Below are 20,738 nucleotides of genomic sequence, written 5' to 3'. Positions count from 1 at the left end.
ATACTCCCGAGCTTCCTGGACTGAGAGGCTTTCAGTATTGGTGATTTAGCAATTAGATTTCTTCTTTTTCTGCTATAGTTTATTGATTGTAGCCCATAAATATTGGTTTTCTTAAGCTAAAAATGCCCCTTTATTTTATATCATTTCACATTTCTAAATTACTGGTTTAAAGCAGTCTTTGTAGAAGAAGAAGGGCTCTGCGTACAAGCCCTTTAATTGTAGTTATCTGCTTCTGTAGCTGCTTAATATTATAGGATGTTTTCAGTACTGAATTAGTTGATTAACTGCCTGGTGGTGTAGGGGTCTTAAGCCTTATTGTCGAGGGTATCTACTATTCAGGGTAGAGGACTTGTCAACTAGGTAAGGGTACTTAGGCTAAAGGAAAGAGAGAAGTCAAAGTCAGGCAGTAGATAATATTCAGACAGGAGACTGATTCTTGATCTCCTACTACTACTAACGATTCGCTAATTTATAGCTGAAGGCTCCATGCCTAAAGGGTTCAGAATCCCCCTTGAACCCGATCTGTCGTATGGCCTGATGTTCCTCATCGGTGGCCGATTGTCTACGCACCTGGGTCAGGGTATCCTGTACGGTCATCAGGCCGAAACACTATTGTCCATGCACCTGAGTCAGGGTATCCTGTACAGTTACAGGCTGAATCCCTATTTGATCTGTGACACTTATAGTAAGGTATCCGAGAATCTCTTCTGGATTAAATAGAACTATACCAGTAGCTTGAAAAGCACTGGAAATATTATCTGTAGTAAATTCTATATCACGAGCTTTAGGATAGATCTTGATAAATACAAGCTTGTCTATATAGTTGATTTCTCCGAGCATTTTATCTTGAACTAAGAGTCTGTACGCCTTTTTTGAAGGCGAAAGAAATACTAACATCAAGCGGTTTGTTAGGCTCAGCTTAGGGTCTGAACTTTCCACTAGTCAAAAAGACTACTATGTTTGGACCCTGATGGGTTCAAACATACCTAAGCGCCTTATATAGTATCGCACTGGCTAGGTGACGCACACCACCACACCTAACACGGTTAAAGATTATTTAAGGAATAAGATAGTATGTAGATTAGATCTAGTAACTACTTTTGCGGTAGCTTTAAGACCTATTATATATCCAGTTTTGTCAAAGTTATAGATATCTGCAGTAGCAATACTGTACTGTATTATAGTGATCTAAATAGGATTAAATTACTTTTTTAGAATCTTTAGATCCTTATATTTAGCGCGCTGATAATTATGTTGACAAGAATAAATAGTCTTTATTTTACTATAGTATTTAATAAATTTGCTGACACAGTTTTTGCCAATTAATTGAGATATATTGAAATCAGAGTCTGTAAGAAGAATATTGGCCATATTTTAGGCCTGAGACAGCCGGGAAGCTGCTCCACATTAATCTATAGATAATATCTATTATACAAGCGAATTCTCTTGTGCTTCAGTTAATCTATAGCAATTTACGCATTTTTCACTGTGTGATAGAATGCCATTTAAACAACGACGTATTGTTCTATTAGAGATATTAAAGATATATGCAGCCTCATGAATTGACTCTATTTCTTGCTTTCTAATAGCGGAATCTGTAATCAGGATCCTTCCCTCCTTCTCAGCTGAATTTTTGAACTTGTATGTGCTTTTGGTGGCATGGTGAGTGGTTAAACTGAGCGAGTTTCAACCGCCCGAGAAACGCGTGAGGTGCGGCGCTCGGTTGGGAATTACATTTAGTACGGATTTGGGTTCGCTCGGAGCGTCTCTTAACCCCATTCAAATGAAACCAAGTTGGATAGAGTACTTCCGGAGTAAGGGTATTACAGAGCAGAGAGGTAGTAGATATGTACAAGGATATTTTAAAATAACTTATATTTTTATCCCCGCAAGTGTGATTGATATTTAAAGTCTCTGGTGCCTTACGTCCTTTCATTTATTCTGAAGGGGATTGATATAAAAACCACCATTCAATAATATGTTGAGTAACAAACTTTTGACTGACAAATAATATCTACCAATCGCTAGATCAGGTACGTATCTACAGGTCAACTCCTGGGTCACTTCAAGAGTTATTTACCTAAGCATATAGTGGAAAGTACCCAATTATGTTACTGGGACTACGATGAGACTCGTCATCTAGATTCAACTTTCTCACATTGTTAAACAAGGCAGGTTGTAACAGCATTAATCTGTAGGTAATTCTTTTTGTTTTATTCCTTTTCACTCTGCCCCAACCAAAAGAAAATATATATATCGTATTGAAGGATCATGATAATTTCTTGATGTATATTTGTACAGTACAATTATATATAACAAGAACATTGTAACGGGCCGCTAGTTGATCCGAGGAACCAGCTGGCGGACAGATGACATAACCTTTGGTGAACCCAACTCTACACCACAGAAGAAGAATCAGGAACACTATCGGCACTCAGAGAGATACATGATATCTACATCTTCTTTAGGCTTCTGGAGTCCTTTAGGGCTTTCTTACCCTGTGCAGAATGAATCCTCACATATCTGTTCCACGTCAGCATGTTAACTCGTCGAACTTCGGTGGTACGACACCCACAAGCCGCAGCTCCAGTATACGGATGCCTCGTTTTTTCAAAAGGTGCGCTCTTTGATATTTCCCGTGGCTGTGAAGGTATATTAGCACGGAGAACAACCACTGAGCCTATTCGCGGCTTTTCTGGACGAGGCCCGGGCGATTACTGATCGGTGTTAATGTTGATCAGGATGTTCAAGTTCCCACAAATGGACTTCGAAATGGCTATCTGGGAGATGACATCACTGCTGATCGCTCCCAAGAAAGTTTTCAAATCGATCTACTACCATGTGAGTGTTTGCTTCAATACTTACCTTACTATGGTGCCACAGTACTGATTCTCTTCCTCTTTAGAAACGTACGTGCCGGCCAGCCCAGCCAACGAGACGACGGGCAAAGTTTGTACCACAAAGATAATATTTTATTGACTGGCTCTTTAATTCCACAGAGACTAAAAATACCTGGCATCGTCCTGACCCGTCTTTCACATATCTCCTCTCCTTTTTTCTGCTCCTCACAGCCCTCGCGTGGGGTCTCGCATACGCGCCTTCTTTCGGGGCTATCGTCCGTCTATCCTTGCTATTCATTTTCTTCCACTTCATTGGGTCATCACTTCTGGTGTCGACTATAGGGTATTTCGCCATCGGCCGTCTTTTCGGCCCAGATGGAGCGGCGGCGTCCCTTACTGGGCTGCGAGGCGGAAATGGACGGAGACGTGGTGCAGCTCAAGGCTTGTTCGTGCAACCGGGCGAAAAAGATCAGTTGGAATTCGGATATTGCTTTGATGTACGTCAGCAACTGAGGTACCCTTGCTAGATAGGCATTTGAGCTGAATTAACCATCATACTTAGGTCTCCAACCGGGCATTCTTCCCTCTTTACCTTCATCTGTATGTCGTGCAGTTTCTTCTCCTGCCACTTCTTACGCGCAGTCCGAGCAATTTTCTCGCCACGTTCCTTGGGAACACGCTCTACCTCTCCGCCCTGACCTATTACACTTACATTACATTCTTAGGGTACAATGCCCTTCCGTTCTTGCATAATACTGAATTGCTCTTACTCCCCATCTTAGCGTTCGCCATCCTGTGGCTTGTGAGTCTGATTGCGGGATGGGGAATTGTAGCGCAAGGACGTAGTGTGGAAGGGCTCTTCTGGGGCGCCTGATATATGGAACCTTTTCCACAGCCCTTTTCACCTGTACCTCTAGGCAAGCAAGGCGTTGGGATATACTGTAATCATGCCCGTGTCCAATATGTACTATTTTGCTTGTTTTTAGGGATCTAAGCCTAAGGATACGCATGCCTTTTCCTTATTTTTTTGCTCCACCCTCACGAATACACTGGTCTATATATTATTTATTGAATTTATCTATGGACGGGTGAAGAGAAAGGCTACTACCTACAACATTGTAAATTTCAGCGTTATAAATGTGCTTAGAAATTTAAACCCCGCAGGTGTTGCTGGTCTCATTGGAATTGAATTGTTATGTTAGTCCTGAATAGAGCAACTGTTTTCGTTTTATCTGTGCAATACGCTATCAACAATGGTGGGCCACATTAGCACTATCACACCCAAGTCAAGGTCATAAATACCTTTAGATGGAACCACTCATATCAAGGGTTCAACACCCAACCTTAGTCATTATTTCTTCTTAGGACCCCCCTTCTTCTTTGCATTCAGCTTTGCCTCTATCTCCGCAGCCCGCTGCTTGGCTAGCTCTGCCTTCTCTTCCTTTTCGGCTTCCTTGCGTAACCTTTCTTCCTCTCTCCTTTCCCGAATAATAGCCAGACGTGCCAAATCCGCACGAGCCTCCTCCGTCTTACCTTCCGCATGCAGCTTCAGATAGCGTTCACGTTCCTGCTGCGCTTCAATGGCTTCACGCTCTCTCCTAGATAACTGCGACATGTCGTCATTGGGGCTTGCGTCCTTTAATTGCGAGCGCGACTTGGCTGTGTGGTTCGGGTTGGCTGGCAACTCTTCGTCTTCTTCGCTTTCCTTGACATTATCCGGTTCCGAGTCGGACGGCGGTAGATCGCCAGGCTGAACTTGATTCCGTTTTGCTATAGCGGCTTGCTTCTTGGCTTTTGCCGCTGCACGGCGCTCCTCACGTGTCATCTCTGGGGCTGCTGAGGAACTAGGTCCGGCACTAGCGTCGTCTTCTTCTGGAGATTCCTCTCCTGATCCGGACACTTCCTCCTCCTGCGATGAAGATGCGGCATCCTCGTCCGGTTCCTGTGTGATTGGCGGGCAGCGTTAGGGGTTCAGTTTATAGTAGAATGATATCCATGGTCCTGCCGTGGGTCAACATACTCTCCATAGACCAACGGGGTTACCGTGCTTATCGATCGGTTGAACGTCACGACTATAGTGTTTTCCACCTTTCTCAAAAGCATCCATCAGTCTCAAGTACTCCTAATTGTTTATGGTTTGGGACAACTCCCAAGTATTGCGCGTACCTCCACGCGAAGGCTTGGAGAACTTTCCACGACCTCGAGGCGCCATAGTGTGGGTGGTCCGAAAAAACAAGGTGCGACGATTGGATACAACGAAAGGTATCGGGGTCTATAAGAGATACTTGTGGTCAAACAGGGAGCAGTGGAAAAGGCAGAGCGTGGAGGCATAGCATATTATATCACGGGTACATACAATACTTTATCCCCAGAAGTGCTCTCAAGGCAAACTACCATATGCTAAAAAGGTTGAGTCATGGAGGTTAGGTAACCGATCGGCGAGGAACGACAAATGGTAGTTGATCAAGATTTCAGGTATTAGCACTAAATAGGCGGGGGAATCAAACGATCACCCGTCCTCAGGCATCCACGGGGCCCATGCATAAATCCACCAATCATCATCATTAGATTGATATAGAGATACACTTGAACAGCCACAATCCCATTTGTAGTATAAGGGCTATATAATGACTTCGCCGATTCCCATACAAATGTTAGTGGGATCTCTCAAAGGGGCTCCATCTTTCCCTCATGCGCTTTTCAACATTTTAATCCTCTCACTCCCGTTGCCAGGTAAACCCCAGTTTGGTCACTCTCGCTGCAAGGTTATTACGCTGGCAATCATAGCGCTGCCCATGAACATCTGAGCACACAAACACTGTCCATTACCTAATTGGACCAATGATCCTGTAATTGGAGAGCCTATAAGAACAGTGACAGTCACAACGCTGAATACTATATCTATTCTTATACTGGCTTTTCTCAGGTCTCTTGTGAGAGTACTTAAGATTATCGGGAAAAGAGACTGAATCCCAGCTGCAGCAAGGCTAAAAAAGATGCTAAAGATATATATATCTCTTAGACTACTTACCGCAGTCTAATAGTATACAACTATTCTAGTAGCCAAGCTATAGAGAATTAGCAGATTCAATAGTCTGCTATACTAGTTAGTTATAAGGTTCAGAATCAGCTGATCTAGCAGCCCAATACTATTTATGACCAAAAGTATATTAATTAAGATTACCTGAATAATATCTATAATATCGCGGGCAAAGCTGCTAATATAAAAAAAGCTATATAAATTTCCCAGAAGTCAAGGAATATAGCAATAGCAAATAATATATATAAAGACTCCTTGAAGGTAGACTATTTAACAAGTAGGCCGCTTAGGCAAGGTGGCAATCTTTACTTAAAAAAGATTAACTAGGGAATTAGTGTACCTAATGAAATGAAGTCAAGGATTTGCATCATCTATCCATATCTAAGCTGGGGTAGCTGACGTATACCGAGAGCGGGGAAGACCAAGCCCCCCGTCTCTGATCTAGATGCTACGATTCCCATGGCAATTGAGCGCTTTTTGGCAAAATATGTGGGTATGAGGACTATAGTTGGGCAAAACATGAGCCTACATCCAATTCCCTGTCCGACGCCTTAGGCCAGGAACAGCTACCAGTACATGGTTGACAATGAACTCATAAATATGCAAAACTCCAGCACCGTCCCAGGATCAAAGTAGCCTTAGAGTATCCGGCATAGGTTGCCTGGCCAGAGAAAGTCCCGATGAAAAAGAGCAAGAAAATTGGAATACTTCTTATCCAGGAGATGCCAGATGACGGATGTCCCAGTGTTTCGGTATAGTAGGTGTGAAATGCACCAAAGTCATTGATGTAGCCCCATGTGCTGGAAATGACAAAGTCATCCAAGGCTACTAGATACCAGACCACAAAACCACCGTCGGCAGGAGAGAGCCTTTACCGGACCCTGGTAGGGACCAGGGACAATGTCCTTGATGCCAACGTGCCGATGTTGCTAACGTTTGTGGGTGTCTTAGAGAGTTCCTTTGTCCGGCCGTGATCCATGTTCGATTCTTCGTCGCCGAGAGTCCCCCAATGCCGCTTGCAGTCTCATCCTGACATTCGTCGTCTTCTTTCTCATAGATCATAGATTCAGAATAGCTAGGATCGTCGGGCGTTTGGTCTACTATATTGCTAGTTGAGAGAGTATGAATTTAGCAACTAGTACTGAGAGTTATATATATACACCCAGGTTATTGAGAAAATAGGCTACTGTTTCGCACTGGGAAATATACTATTAGGTTAAATTTCATATAAATTCATGTATACGCACATAGGATCTGAGAATAATAAAGGAACAAAAGAAAAGACTATCTTTTTCAGTATCTATACACGGCTTGTTCACCGAATATATTTGGAACTATATATAACTCAGGCAAGATAGAGCTCATTCCCAGGAATTCAGATTTTTAACAAGAGAAAAAGAGGGGGGAAATCCATATACATATATAGTTAACTGTTCCCCTATGGAACCTATGAGTGATTACAGGAATCGCTTCGCACAGAAGTCCGAACTGTAGTTAATATCAAATGCTGATCAATATACAACCTACGGAATGAGTGAAGGTTAATGCAGTATGTACAGTACTGAAAACACCGCACCAGGATTGCTAGTGCTTAAGGGCAGCAATCAACTCATTCATCCATTCTCTGGTTCTCTAGGAGATACTCTCATAAAATACATTTAGGTGAGAAGCAAGTAAGTAGGCTGATGAGATGGTTGAGGGCGGTGACTTTGGCGGCTCCTATTCTGCCTGTCAGTACCTAGCATTAGGTAGACATACGATACTGTACAATATACATAGACTCTGCATTCTTACCCCACACTTTATATGAGCTTTTACCACCACACCTTCGAAGATTCTTATCAATCAATTACATGCCATACCGTAGGTAGTTGTTGCTTAGGGTTTCTCTATAATGAGCAGGAAACAAGCAAGGCCTGGCTATCTATAGTTTCTATATGATTTTCATTCCCTGTCTATCTATTTCTAACCTATTGAAAACAGTGGCCGTGTGAATAAGTCCATCTATAACAAATTATGGAAAGGCATAGAACCAAAAAAAAGCAAAAAGAGAAAGGGGAAGAGTAAGAGAGAAAAAAACCACCTTCGCTAACTGATGTATGTATGTGGAGTGCCACAAAACAACAGTGTTTATGCCAAAACCCAAAACCCCATCAGGACGCCTTCAATAAATGGCCAGTCCCCCGAAGTATTCATCTCCTCTACACCAGAATGATATAATTTATAAATTGATAAGAGCACGAACATGGCACACAACCCACATTGTTGCAGGGAAGGCGGTCATGTTCAAAGTTACCACAGACCAAAATAGAAAGCCAGTCAGTGTCAATATTCTTGTGCAGAACTACTGTTTAGCATTGTGATTGTCTCAATGACATCGGCTGGCTCTAGAAGATGCCAACTGGCGGAAGTCTGTTTTGAACTGGCACCAACGGTCACTGAATAGACATGATCTTGCGGGAGGTCAAAATTTTGAAGGGCCCGGAACATGTCTATACTAGGTTAGCCATCACTGATGGCACTCGCAACAGCAGCAAAGAAGGCGCATAAACATACCTTCATCAGTAAAGTCGTCTCCCGAGCAAAAGATAAATTCAGGAACTTTCCCAGGGCCGATCCCATATTCATTGACTAATCGGCTTGCGATGAACCCTTTGTTGACAAATGTCGGCCTAACCTCCAAATTGGCCTTTCCTGCCATGACTTCCACGTCCCATCTCTTCCCAACGGTCTCCTCTAGGTGTCTTCGGCACTCTCGCGCCTGGAACGCACCATATTCAGGGTCTGCACGCCGATAGTGCCACGTCAACGCAACCCGTTTCCTCTCAATGAAGGATCCTTGGGTTCGCTCAGTGTAGTGCTGAAATATCTCCATGACTTCCTTCTGCCATCCCATGTTCGATCGTTCGGCCAGATTCTCCCAATCGTCCGAGCGAGGTTTCCGGATGAAACAACCATGCTCCGCACTCAGTCCTAATTCTGGTATATGGCCCATCCACTCATCGAGAAAAGCCTGATCACGCCCACTGATGATCCAAACTGCATTCCGGGAGTCCGCAGCTAAAGTTTTGATGGTTCGCAAGACGCGATCTGATGGTATAGCGGCCTGGGGATCTTTAACGATGGGGGTAAGTGTGCCATCGTAGTCAAACATGAAAAGCCTTTTTCGTGCCTTACGGTACTGCTTCAATAGCTTAGCTCGATCGAGAGCCGGGGTAGCCACAGACTGGTCAAAAGAAGAAAGATTGGTCAGCAGACGCGAGAGATATTGCGTGGACCAAGCCGAGACTGTGTTTGTTGTAACATGCTTATAGAGCTTCAAGTGGCTTGCCTCTCTCTCGTTGGGGGACATCGTCAAGGCTTGATTGATGGCTCCAGCCACCCCTGCCGTATCCCATGGATTGATGTGTATCGCACTAGAGAGAGTCCCGGCGGTCCCCGAAAATTCGGAGAGGATCAAAGGACCATGGCTCTGCTGTTGGCAAATAATATACTCCAAACTAGTCGTGTTCATGCCATCACGAACAGTGGTGATCAGACCAACATCGGCTACGCGCAGTAAGGCGAAATACTCATGCTGGGAGAGATACTGCGGGTAATACTTGACGGGCGAGAAGCTCAAAGACCCAAACCGACCATTTATGGTAGAAACAAGATTGGATATCTGACTTGCGATTTTGTTCTCCTCTTTTTCCTCTTCGACACTGGTCGGACTGGTCACTTGGATAAGCACCACCTTGTCACGCCATTCGGGGTACCGCTCCAAAAATACTTCGAATGACTGCAACTTCTGTGCCACACCACGGACACTGTCCAGTCGATCACGGCCGACAATGATCTTTTTCCCGGCATAAAGCTTGCGGATTCCCGCAACAGCTTTCTCGATCTCGGCGGATCCAAAGGCAATATTCTGGATCGCCTTGGCATCGATACCAATAGGGAAGACGTCCACAGCCACGTGAGCGCCATACGCATCAACCCCAGCAGAATTGGAGTCGAATCCGAGCACTCGGGTGCAGCAGGATGAAAAATGGCGAGAGTAGGAAAAAGTCTGGAAACCGATCATGTTCGCACCCAGCACTCCGGTAAGCACCTCTTTGCGCTTAGCTAGGCAGCGCATAAATTCACTGCTAGGAAATGGGGCATGTAGGAAGAAGCCAATGTATACGTTTGGGATCCGTTGCCGCAACATACTGGGAAGAAGAAAAAGATGATAGTCATGGATCCAAACAATATCACCTTCCTGGTATTCTTTCAGGATCCGCTCCGCAAATAACCGATTCATTCGAACGTAATCTACCCACCACTTGCGTTCCGACCGGCCGTCTGTGGGACCATGTTGCTTGTAGTGCAATAGAGGGTACAGCTCCCTTTCTGCATAACGTCTCCATCTACCTTGATCCTCCAAGGAAATTATATCCTCGGGTGTTTCTGTTTCAGCAGACAGCCACACGGGGGCGATTTTACCATAACGGCCGGAGCTTAATTGCTTGTCAAGCCGACTTCGATCCTCCTGACCGACAGTGAAACCGTCTAGAAGAGGATGGCTAGGTGGTCGTTGATTTGCATCTACTGGGACTGGGGCCGCTGCTTTGTTGAGAGGTATTGCGGTACCATTAACTGCAGCTGGAAGCTTCGCACTGGTGTTTATGGGAACTTGCTGTAGAGGTACTGTGTCCTCTGGGACCGGTTCTACTTCGCCGGTCCAGCCAACGAGTGTATGAGACCAGCTCGTCTCACCGGAACCTAAATATGCCAAAGAATCAAAAAGTGCTGAGGTTCCCGGACGAGGTTTGAGCTCCTGTTAACTGGTTAGTCGATCTGCGTGAAGGGCTCTACTGGCTGCCAAGGGTGGAAGAGGGAGCGAGGGGATATAACCAGTACATACCCAATAAGAGCCCGGTCGATAATAAACCTTGTATGGAATGCAAAACGCAGCGCTAATGATCCTCCCAGAAAGACACAGACCTGGGTGTTGCTGACGAAGATCCGCTTCTAGTGCCTTGGGTGTCTCTCTCAGACTCAAACGGCGCAAGAGTTCAATTCCAGACCTCGCATCCTTAGCTGCCTGAGCAGGAGTATTGAGGGCAGCATCCGACGACCCCTCGTCGCCAAGAGGTTTAGAGAAGTAAGAGGGTGCATCGGTAATTGAAGACTTCTTCTCCTCGCCTCCTGGAATAGGTGTGGCAGTTGAGGCTATAGTGTAAGCCTCCTCACCTAGGACTCTCACACCCGAACCAACCAGAACTGGGTCCGGCTGATCACCTGGAATATGTGCAGGCGTCATCATTTGCTCCGAGGGCATGATGAGGAATGGAAAAGACAGGTAAGCAGGGCAATGCAAGAAGGGGAGAATGACAGCGGGGCGAATATCTATCAGACTCGATCTGAAGTATCAAAGATTAGTCAGAGAAACGACATTGTCTTCGACCTTTGTTTTGCTTCTGTGCAAGGATTGGACGGCCAACCAAGGGAGTGTGGACGTATTGTAGGACTTTAGGATCGCAGGTACCTCGGAGGAATGGAATAAGAAGAGAGAGATAAGGTAGTAGTTTGGTGGGGAAGGAACCGCGAACTATGCCATGGACGGCAGAACGAGACTCTCAGGGAAATTTTTTCTGGAATGAATTGGGACTGGGCACTGCCGATGAGGTATTGACCTTATTTTATCTTGTAATATATAGAGAGCCTTCTATCAAGAGAAGAAAGAAAGAAAGAAAGAAAGAGTAAGAGAGAAAGAGAGAGGGAGAGTGGGGGAGGGAAGGACTAGAGAAAGAGGGGCGGGACCGTTTTAAGTCACAGGCGGTGAAGACCTGACGAACGTGGTTTCAATCACTTCACTCGGTTGTGGATGAGGGGGGCTGCTTAATATACTCAAGCAATAGGAAGAGCTGGATTGTTCACGAGCCAGGGAAGAGAAGCATGAGGGATATAAGGTAGAATGGCGCAGAAGGAGATAGAGGGAGAGGGAAGACTGGAGCCAGAACGAACGGACGGACTGTTCCAGGCCGGCGAGTCGGAAAACGCGTCTAGACCTACCTACTTTAGTTACTTGACCTATTGAACTGAATAGGTACGATTTATTATATGGTATGATATTGGTAGTGTAGTATTTTCTTATTGTTATTGGTTTTGATTTCCTGGGGGAACAATTAGAGAGTATTGGTATTCGCATGATACTATAATGATGAATGAATCCATGTCAACCCCAAAGATAACCGGTTTGTTTCCTTTTCAATCCCGACCTTCCTTTTCTTCCCCCCACCCGCCAAATCGTTCAAGTTATTATATATTATGCTATACTGTATATATATACGTCATATCACCCGTAGATACTTTCCTTTCCTTTTTTCCATTCCTTTGGTACTTTCCCTCTCTTCCCCCCTTCTCTCTCTTTCCCTCCTCCCCCGCCACCATAAACGTGCCATTGAATTATGGTCCTGCCCATGTGCTTATGTAACCCATCACACCTCCAGAGAGCTAGGGCTGAATAAATCACGGGATGCTCTTCTGCTTACTACTATAGTACGGCATATCAGTCATGTGATATGGTCTCTTTCTCAGCTGCCAAGTCTTTCTCTACTAACTCACCTGAATATTTCATCGCCCTTGAATCTTCTCTTCTTTCTATTCCCCGCTCTCTCATATCAACATAGATTCAAGTCTGGTATATGCCCCGGATCCTTGCCAGTCATTCGCAATGCCTCAATTGCCTTGCTAATCGCGCGACCATGCGCTTCTGCCTCTGGGCTGGTACACTCTCTTCTTTTTCTGTCCTTCGCCAATGCGCGTTTCTTCCGAACCAATCAAGTCATCGAGTCGTTGTTGGAACACGACTTTACTCGAATGACCGGGCTATCTTCAAAGATAGTCTCGAGAGAACGCTTGAGGCCCATCGAAATTCGAATAGGGCCAGTCTAGTTCGTAAAGTATTTGACCGGACATCTTCTACAGACCCCACTCGCCGTACAATTCCGGCTCGAGAAGCTTCGTCCCTGAAACCACCCGAGAAGGCGTCATCTCCAGGCACTGCGGCACAGCTTGTTTCGTCTGTGTTACCGACACGGACAGCAAGGAGTCTGGGTAAATTTAGGAAAGATCTCGGTATCACTTCCAGGAATATACTACGTAGCCGGATACAATGGAGTGTCAATGCAGAACAGGACCGACGGGTGCAGTCTCCATGGATGGATCGCTGGGACGCAGGTCGTCAATGGCCTGATGGACTCTCGCAATTAGATGCGGAGATCCGCGCACTTGAGGAATACTTGTTACCAACACCTTCAGAGCAGGATAAGATAAACCTCATTGTTTCAGAAGTTACCAGCGCACTCACAAATACTATGCCTTATGCGCCTCTGGTGATCGGTTCTCGGAGAACTGGATTCGCAATGAGCCATTCAAGTTTGGACTTCATCCTGCCCGTGCCGGATCCAGCCCGATCGAGCGACAGGGTTCGGAAACCGAGTCCGACACGGCCACAGGTCCTCGATCTTTATAGTAACCTGTTACGTCGTGTGAAATGTACCCTTGAGCAATGTTCAGCGTTTAACGGCCGCGTTGAGTCGATTGGCAAACGGAACTCTATTTTGATTGCCGTTCACCATGAGACTGGCGTGCGAGTGCAGCTCCACTGTGGTGAAGGCTTACCATCATCTGTTGAATATATACACGACTATTATGCAGAATATCCTGCGATCCGACCACTATACATGGTCACTCGTCTGATCTTGGAGGCGCGGGAGTTATTCGGTAGACATAAAGCATCTATCGGACCTGATACGCTCGTGATGCTTCTTGTGGCATTTTTGAAAATGAACCACGGCCGATTTCAGGGCCCAGGGAGCCTAGGGGAACAGCTCCTTGCCTTTTTAAATGTGCACGGCTCTGGGGTCGATCTGACAAGAACCGGTGTTTCCGTGGATCCACCGAGCTTTTTCAATGAAGATACTGTGAAAGATATAGTCCGAACTTACGACGCAGAGTACTTGCCGGCCCACCTTCGCGGTCAGCGTGCACTTGTTAACCAGAAAAGAACGGCGACCGCCAAGGGCAACTTAACCGCAGCCTCAAGATTATGCCTACAGGATCCTGCCAATTACATGAATGATATCGGCCGTGCATGTTCTCGTACTCGTGAACTCCAATATGTCTTTGCACGCGCGTACGACAGTCTCAGCGTGTGCCTCGGTGCGTGGAAACGTGATGGTTCGATAAACAGCCTTCTGGCCTCAGCTCTACAGGCAAATTTTGATGACTTTGGCAAGGCGCGAGCGCAAATTATTTGGGCTGGAAGAGGTTCTCTTTACACCACACACACACATGAGGGTCGACTATCAATACTTGAAAAGTAGGGTACTGCATTGCCATGATACATAACTGGATCTAAACAAAAACCATCCTATTGTACTATATCATATGGAATTCACACTGCTTGAGATATTTCCTTCGGCTCATGTTCATTGACAGTACTGGAAATCCCCAGCATTTGCAACAGAAATTAGAACGTTCCTGTGAACCAGAAGGAATGAAAAGAAGGGGAAAGAAAGAGCGGCCGCTATGCAGAAGACGTATTAGGAATAAAGAAGAGACGGCAAATTAAAAGAGAACAAACCGAAGGAACAGGGGAAATCTGGTCGGAGAAAGAGGAAGGCAGCGAAACCAACATATGTACGAAGTACTAGAGAAGCACATACTGACGGTGAGGGGAGAGAAAGGAGAAAGCAAGGCTGCAGAGCAGAGCATGGGGACTGAAGGCCCCTGCTTCTAATCTCAGTTCGAGACCCATGAAGAGCAGTAGACACAGTGAAAAGACACAGTGAATGAATAGCGGATTATGTAGTAGATCAATTACTGCACAATAATCAGCAACTTGTCCGAGACTTCGAATAAGGGGAGTAGGATAACTTACTAAATCTCCAAGGGCGAAAGTTGGTCCAGTGTGTACAGCCAATTACCACCTTGTTCTTCCTTCTCGAGCCTAATTAAGGCAGTTAGCACAAGGGATCATAATCTATAATGTAATCAAATGGTTGACTGACCAGTCATAAGGCCAAAGAATCAAATGTCCTTGGACCTGGTTCAGCAGGTCCTCCGCTCGTTGTTTGTCCATCACTTCATCCGATGCATAGAGCTCTCGTTTCGAGCCAAGAGTCGTGGCTCTTCGGCGTCGTCGTCGTGACTGGGCCGTAGCATTTCGGTTCAGAGCCTCTGAATAATCAACAACAGGAGGATCTGAAAGCTGTTTCTCATGGTCTTCTCCGGACGAGCCATTTTCGTCGTATTGCCCGTTTTGTAAGTTTCCAGATGATGACACATCTACCGCTCTCGACCCAGTTTTTTCATCTTTAGAAGGTCGCTTTTCCTGTTGTACCAAATCTGACTGTGTGCGGTCATTCAGGTCCTGAGCACCTTCAACTTGTCGGTGGTCAGCCTTCTCAGTGGATGATGATATGGACTTCTGACCCATCGTTGGCCCCTCGGCGTTTTGAGCGGCAGCCAATAAATGGGACTTGGTAGTGAGACCACCTGTAGTCAAACTGGCACCGGTCCCAGGCGGCCCAGTTTGCCTAGCATTAGCCTGGCGAAATGCTTTAGCACTGTGTTGGTTCTGCATTTCAGCGAAACGTTCCCCATAATCAGCGTATTCTTTATACTCTTTCCAGGACTTCACTTCACTGTCAGGCATGCAACGGAAAACGCTCCGGTACAGCTTTGTATTTTTGTCGGCAACGGCGTGCCAGGTATCCAGGTAGAACACGTCGATCACCGGATCCCTCATGCAGTCTTTATCAATGAAGATATGCTTCATGTCTGGGCTTAGGGGGTGTGGATATTTTGACATGTCAAATTTATCCTTAGATGTCGGGAAAGCATCATTGCCACTGCTCTCGGTCTCATGTCCTAGTAAGACTGGATGACGAGCAGCCGGTAGTCCCTCAACAACCGAATCTCGTTCACTGGCATTATCTGGTAAGATGCATGGTGCTTTCTTTGTTTCTTTGTCCCCGTTGGTGTTTTGTTGTGGGGAACGTCTCGGTTGCTGGACAGTACCCTTGCCCTCGCTCGCAATCGGGGAGATCAAGACCTCTATCTTGTCGTTTACGAGTTGAGAATCACGAGCGTCTCCTAAGCCGGCTTGCAAAGCAGCGCTAAGATGATCAGGCCCAAGACCATCCACGTCTTTCTTGTGTTCGGGATTGGCTGTCACTCTTGCATCTGCGGTAAGCTTTCTGTTTGACTTTAGGTTTGGGTTATTACCCTGCTCCCAGTCGACATCATGATTGAAACTATGCATGTCTTCAGATCGCGAGAGAAATTCATCCTGTATACGGTGCCGACGCTCGATCATGTCTCTCTCGTCTTGTTTCTCCAACATCAGTGACTCAGGATCGGGTCTCTCACGATCCCCCGGCGACTTGGAGCCTTCCTCGGCAATCTGAATTCTTCGTAGTTCTTCTTCTGTTGCCATGGAATGCTCCATTAGCTCATCTACATCAATTCCAAGATGCTCTCTCATGAGACGCATCCGCAGAGTGTGGGGGAACCGTCCAACGAGATAAGGACGTCCATTCATGGTGGACCAGGTCATGTCAGTGTCACGCACAACAGCCGCTACTTCTGAGTCTCGCGATCCCAACATAGACCGTTCGTTGATGTTTGCAGACCCGATGATTGCTGCTCGATCGTCAACAATCATGCATTTAGCATGTATGTAAAGCTGCTCAGTAACAAGCTGCTTCTGAGGGCCGATCTTGCCCCAAGCCCGCAAGCTGAAAAATTGAATATAATCCTCAGGTTCAATACCCAAAGCTCGAAGTCGACCAAAGATAGACGTCTCCCCTCGACAGATGCTGCGGTACTGACACATCATAATCAGACGGACACTTGTCCCACCCTCACTGTCTACCGTGTTTTGGAATCCTGGTATCAGTGGAATAACGATGACGGCACGCCATGCCTCTTTATTCTTCGCCGCCCGGATAATCCGCTCCACCAGAGCATCGCCAATCAAATTTTCGATTTTCCTGCCGTCTATTTCACAGGTACTTACAAAAAATTGATTTTCGATATAGACAAAATGATCCGATTCTTCGATTAACTTAACATAGGCATTCATGATGCTGTGTTCCGTGATGTCCGAGGTGCCAGTGGACCATGCGCTACTCGACCGTAAGATCTGGACTTCGCATGTCCCATCTAGGCCAAGAGCTTCCAGATCTGCAGTGTCAAAATCAGGTGGAGGAAGCAGAAATGGGGTTGGCCGAGTTGGCTTTCGCTGGCGTAGAATGTAGTTCCATCGTTGGACAAAATGGCGAGTGAGATCCCGGGCCGGTTGACCGACAACATGCATTGATATATCATGCCAGGGCATCCTAGGAATGACGTTTCGATCATACATCTCTTCGTACGGTTTATCCAAATCATAAAAGTCCTGAACTCGTGGGTTCGAATAGTCCTTACCAGGCCAAAGCTGACAGTGGTCAGCGTCTTTGGGTCCATCTGAGGTCTCGAACCCTGTTGGTTTATCATCGGTGAGAAGATGTTGAGGCGTATCCCATCTTCCAAAACATAGGTCAATTCCCCCCACAAACGCCAACGTGTGATCTATTATGCACAATTTCTCATGGTGTGCCCAAAAGAAAGTATTTTGCCGAAATTGATTGGGAGATCTTTGCACGAAGATATTGGGATGCAGGTCAAGAAGAGAGAACTTTGAGTATTCTGAATCAATTGGGATGGCAGAGTTGATATTTCGATACATGATGACGAAGATCTTGACGCCTTCGCGTGCCTTTCGCTGGAGCAGGCGATCTAAGCGCCACTTCTGACTAATTGCAGCTGGTCGTCGCATGTAGAGCTCCGGACTAAGCCACCAGTCATGTATGTATATGACATCCTTGGCCTGATTGATCGCCCGTGACACCATCCACATATGATCCCGAGCATCAACTAGCCACTGGGCAAAACAATGGTGACGCACCGGAGCAAAACTGTCAAACCTGTTTGGCCTTGCCCAAGGGGTATTGTTGACCATGAACCGAATAGAATCTTCAAACTGATGCAGTTGGCGCTCGTTTCTCGCCAATAGCTTGAGTTTCCGCTCTGAATTCTCAAGTCTTAGCGTGTGATGCTGTGGGTGCCTAGCTGACTCCTTTGCTGATTTTGCAAGCTCCTTCGCTTTCTGGTTTCGTAGACTCATCTTCTGTGTTTGGAGCTTGAAGAAAGGGTCTATCAAAAATACATCATAGATATTCATCGCTTCGGGAGAATCGACACAAACAACGTAGCTATGCCTGACAAGGAACCACTTTGGTGAATGCCGATTCTTTACCATCGCAGGAGTCAAGGCCCTCCGGAAGTCTAGGCCTTTCGAGGATTGTATAATCAGATACCCTTCCTTGCCATGATAGCTCCCTTCAGCAGCAAGGCGCACGCCTAATGCAGATAGTTCCAAGAATTTACATAGACGATTGCTATCGGGTTTAAAGATGAGGAACCGAATCAGCTTTTGTAGATATGATTCAAGTTTTTTTCTTTGTCTTTCCGGGTAGGTTTCTTTTTTGGTCGGGCCGCCTTCCGCTGTGGCTCCAGCAGCATTCTCTGCGTCTGGGTTCGTTATAGACGACTGTCGCCGGGATATATTACCGGATGATCGCCGTCGGGTTTGCTGCTTCTTCGCAGCTCTCTCGTTGCCACTTGTCACCTCAGCTGCAGTTTCGTACCCACCGTCATCTTCTTCGTCCTCCATATCACTTTCTAAGCCCCGAACTCCTCGCAAATAAGGGAATGCACTTCGAGGGAAGCGGGGAAGATTCTGTGCACCTTCAGTATTTCGCAGTTGGATATACTTTTGCGTTCCAAAGTGTAATTTGTATTTTAGATGAAGATTGGCGAAATCTCTTAGTGTTCGATAAATGATCCATTTCATCCGAGTCATACCACTTCCATACTCAAGTTCAATTCTGAAGACAAGGTGGCGGTCTCCGGAATGGGAATCAATCTTACTGTCCGTTACTCGAACCTTGAGCTGCTCAAGAAGGATCGGAATGCGTTTACTGCCATGCTCATCGCGTTGAAACATGCTGGCCAGAATGAGGGCCGCAGGTACCCCCGAGGTCAGCTCGGCTAGCAGTTCGGCTGACTTTGCATGATCAACGGTGTTGTCGACCTTGCGCCGCTGTCCAATTAACTTCAAACCAGCCTTAATCTGTCGCCATCTTTGAGCACTCAGGCTGGAGCCACGCTCGGCTCGATGGCGCTTCCAGGGCGCGCCAAGGCTTTCTGTATTTTCTGACGGGGCTGCCAGGCCAGTAAATCGCCTCAGGTTGCTAGGGCGTCTGTCATCCTGGTTTGTTTGTGGATCTACCTGCCGTCCCCCATAGCTAAACCCACGAGTGTTGGCAAGCCAGACACTTCTCCGTCTCCAAGCGTTATCGCGATTGAGACGGTCACGGCCCTCGTCTTCTGACACCCCCTCACGGTGCTGAGCATAGTCCCCGTTATTTCGCCGTGGGAAGAAGTTCGTCCGATAATTTTCGAAAGGAGCGAAAGAACTAGGTAGGTGAAAGGAGGGCCGACCTGAGACTTTTGGTGTGTTTGGTTCTGTTTGAGGTGCAGAGTCATCTTCCGTCCGGCGACGCAGCTGCTTTTTCTTCTTTTTTCGCTGCCGGGATTGTTGTTCTCCCGCACTCTCTTCAGCATCAGCGTCGATATCGCTCCCTTCCTCTTCTAGAGTGTTGGGGAAACGGAACTCCCCCCTTTCCGAACCCGGAGTGGCGAGGTCATGGTTAGCATGCCTAGAATCTCCGACTGTTGCCGCACTAGCTGAGCGGGAATGAGAGGCAAAAGATGGGGAGGCTGCAAAAGCCTTTAGCTTGCCGAATATTGATTGCTTCCCTCTCAAATCCGCATCGCTATCGTCACCTGTGACGGAAGGAGGTCTTGACCGTGTAAACTCTGCGGGGGGGTCATTTTCGGCAGCTTCGCCGGTAAACTGAACGCTTGGGCGCCGCGACGACATCCCAGGGTGGGAAACCTGTGATTTTTGGCTCAAGGCCTTCTGGTGATTGCCAAGCGATTCGTTCGGCCGCCGAACGTTCAAAGATGCGGGTTTGGCCCCCAGACACCCGTCCCATGATTCCCATGTCCCACTGGCCTCCACTGAAAGTGGTTTATCTTTCGTTCCATCTGTGATAGTGTTCGCTTCCTGCTGGTCTTCCTCGACAGCAGCCTCCTTCCTTTCCCAAATGTCTGAAGGTGAACGCTTGGCGTCAGTAGAAGGAAACGGTGTGGACAAGTTAGGGCGATTCGCCAGCGAGAGTTGCTCTGGATCTTGAGAGTCGAGTCGATCAGAGGAATCTTCAGGAATATTCGCTGCCGGGGGGTAGACTGTAGAGCCAGCCATGGTGCGTGACAAGGGTAAAGTACCCCAATGGGAGAGGTCAGAGGGAGGACAAGGGCGAGGATCAATATGATCCTATCAGAATCGACCATATATGAATCATAGTAATATCATACTAACGTTGTTCAAGGTCTGTGTTTTCTTGATCAATTAGTCTAAGGATGGACTGTCAAGCTAGGGAGTTAGAATTCAAAAGGAGAGTTGATGTTCAAGTCCCAACAGTCCCGAGCCGCAGTGGAGTCCCGACCCATATAATCAACCCCAATCCAACTTGTAGACGGAAGGCCCGCTTTGGGGTGGGAATGGGAAAGTTTGGGTACAGTAAAGGGGCGTTGGTTATGGGGACATTTGTGATGGTTTGTGAATACACCAACAACAAATAAGATAGGGCAAAAGGGGGAGGGAAGAAAAAGAAGGAAAAAAGACCTATCTTTTGAACGACTTTTACATAGAC

At 46.6% G+C, this 20,738-nt stretch overlaps 6 protein-coding genes across 6 annotated transcripts; 3 read left to right on the top strand and 3 right to left on the bottom strand.

The window, feature by feature from the left end:
• Nucleotides 1-2,507: 2,507 nt before the first annotated feature.
• Nucleotides 2,508-3,714, top strand: BDW43DRAFT_297787 (unc-50 family protein; the record flags this gene model as incomplete). The annotated part of the gene is made up of 4 exons (XM_032044452.1): nucleotides 2,508-2,617; nucleotides 2,742-2,845; nucleotides 3,000-3,337; nucleotides 3,403-3,714. 4 exons carry the CDS (start codon nucleotides 2,508-2,510, stop codon nucleotides 3,712-3,714), a joined length of 864 nt encoding a protein of 287 aa, XP_031903579.1.
• Nucleotides 3,715-4,191: 477 nt separating this feature from the next.
• On the bottom strand, nucleotides 4,192-6,859 carry BDW43DRAFT_297786 (casein kinase substrate phosphoprotein PP28-domain-containing protein; the record flags this gene model as incomplete). Its single annotated transcript, XM_032044451.1, has 10 exons — nucleotides 4,192-4,782; nucleotides 4,861-4,928; nucleotides 5,007-5,112; nucleotides 5,614-5,863; nucleotides 5,945-6,073; nucleotides 6,148-6,165; nucleotides 6,205-6,220; nucleotides 6,281-6,430; nucleotides 6,490-6,680; nucleotides 6,756-6,859. The coding sequence occupies 10 exons, from the start codon at nucleotides 6,857-6,859 to the stop codon at nucleotides 4,192-4,194; spliced, it is 1,623 nt and encodes a 540-aa protein (XP_031903578.1).
• A 1,346-nt stretch (nucleotides 6,860-8,205) lies between these two features.
• orlA (putative alpha,alpha-trehalose-phosphate synthase subunit Tps2) lies at nucleotides 8,206-11,185 on the bottom strand (the record flags this gene model as incomplete). The annotated part of the gene is made up of 4 exons (XM_032044450.1): nucleotides 8,206-8,372; nucleotides 8,437-10,681; nucleotides 10,769-10,984; nucleotides 11,123-11,185. The coding sequence occupies 4 exons, from the start codon at nucleotides 11,183-11,185 to the stop codon at nucleotides 8,206-8,208; spliced, it is 2,691 nt and encodes an 896-aa protein (XP_031903577.1).
• An 847-nt stretch (nucleotides 11,186-12,032) lies between these two features.
• Nucleotides 12,033-12,446, top strand: BDW43DRAFT_223173 (uncharacterized protein). The gene has a single exon (XM_032039428.1). It carries the CDS (start codon nucleotides 12,065-12,067, stop codon nucleotides 12,338-12,340), a length of 276 nt encoding a protein of 91 aa, XP_031903576.1. The 5' UTR covers nucleotides 12,033-12,064; the 3' UTR covers nucleotides 12,341-12,446.
• On the top strand, nucleotides 12,447-14,564 carry BDW43DRAFT_223174 (uncharacterized protein). Its single transcript, XM_032039429.1, has 2 exons — nucleotides 12,447-12,633; nucleotides 12,835-14,564. Exons 1-2 carry the CDS (start codon nucleotides 12,552-12,554, stop codon nucleotides 14,232-14,234), a joined length of 1,482 nt encoding a protein of 493 aa, XP_031903575.1. The 5' UTR covers nucleotides 12,447-12,551; the 3' UTR covers nucleotides 14,235-14,564.
• A 226-nt stretch (nucleotides 14,565-14,790) lies between these two features.
• On the bottom strand, nucleotides 14,791-20,723 carry pld3 (phospholipase D; the record flags this gene model as incomplete). The annotated part of the gene is made up of 17 exons (XM_032040815.1): nucleotides 19,694-20,723; nucleotides 17,475-19,546; nucleotides 17,321-17,441; nucleotides 17,189-17,281; nucleotides 17,037-17,158; nucleotides 16,877-17,003; nucleotides 16,405-16,840; nucleotides 16,213-16,371; nucleotides 16,122-16,179; nucleotides 16,000-16,091; nucleotides 15,913-15,969; nucleotides 15,559-15,879; nucleotides 15,346-15,528; nucleotides 15,292-15,297; nucleotides 15,104-15,258; nucleotides 14,922-15,061; nucleotides 14,791-14,860 (listed from the first exon to the last, which is right to left on the bottom strand). Exons 1-17 carry the CDS (start codon nucleotides 20,285-20,287, stop codon nucleotides 14,791-14,793), a joined length of 4,806 nt encoding a protein of 1,601 aa, XP_031903574.1. The 5' UTR covers nucleotides 20,288-20,723.
• Between the last annotated feature and the right edge of the window lie 15 nt (nucleotides 20,724-20,738).

The sequence above is a fragment of the Aspergillus alliaceus genome (assembly GCF_009176365.1).
Source record: "Aspergillus alliaceus strain CBS 536.65 unplaced genomic scaffold BDW43scaffold_7, whole genome shotgun sequence".
NCBI classification, from domain to species: Eukaryota; Fungi; Ascomycota; class Eurotiomycetes; order Eurotiales; family Aspergillaceae; genus Aspergillus; species Aspergillus alliaceus.
This window is presented reverse-complemented; position numbering and strand designations above follow the sequence as displayed.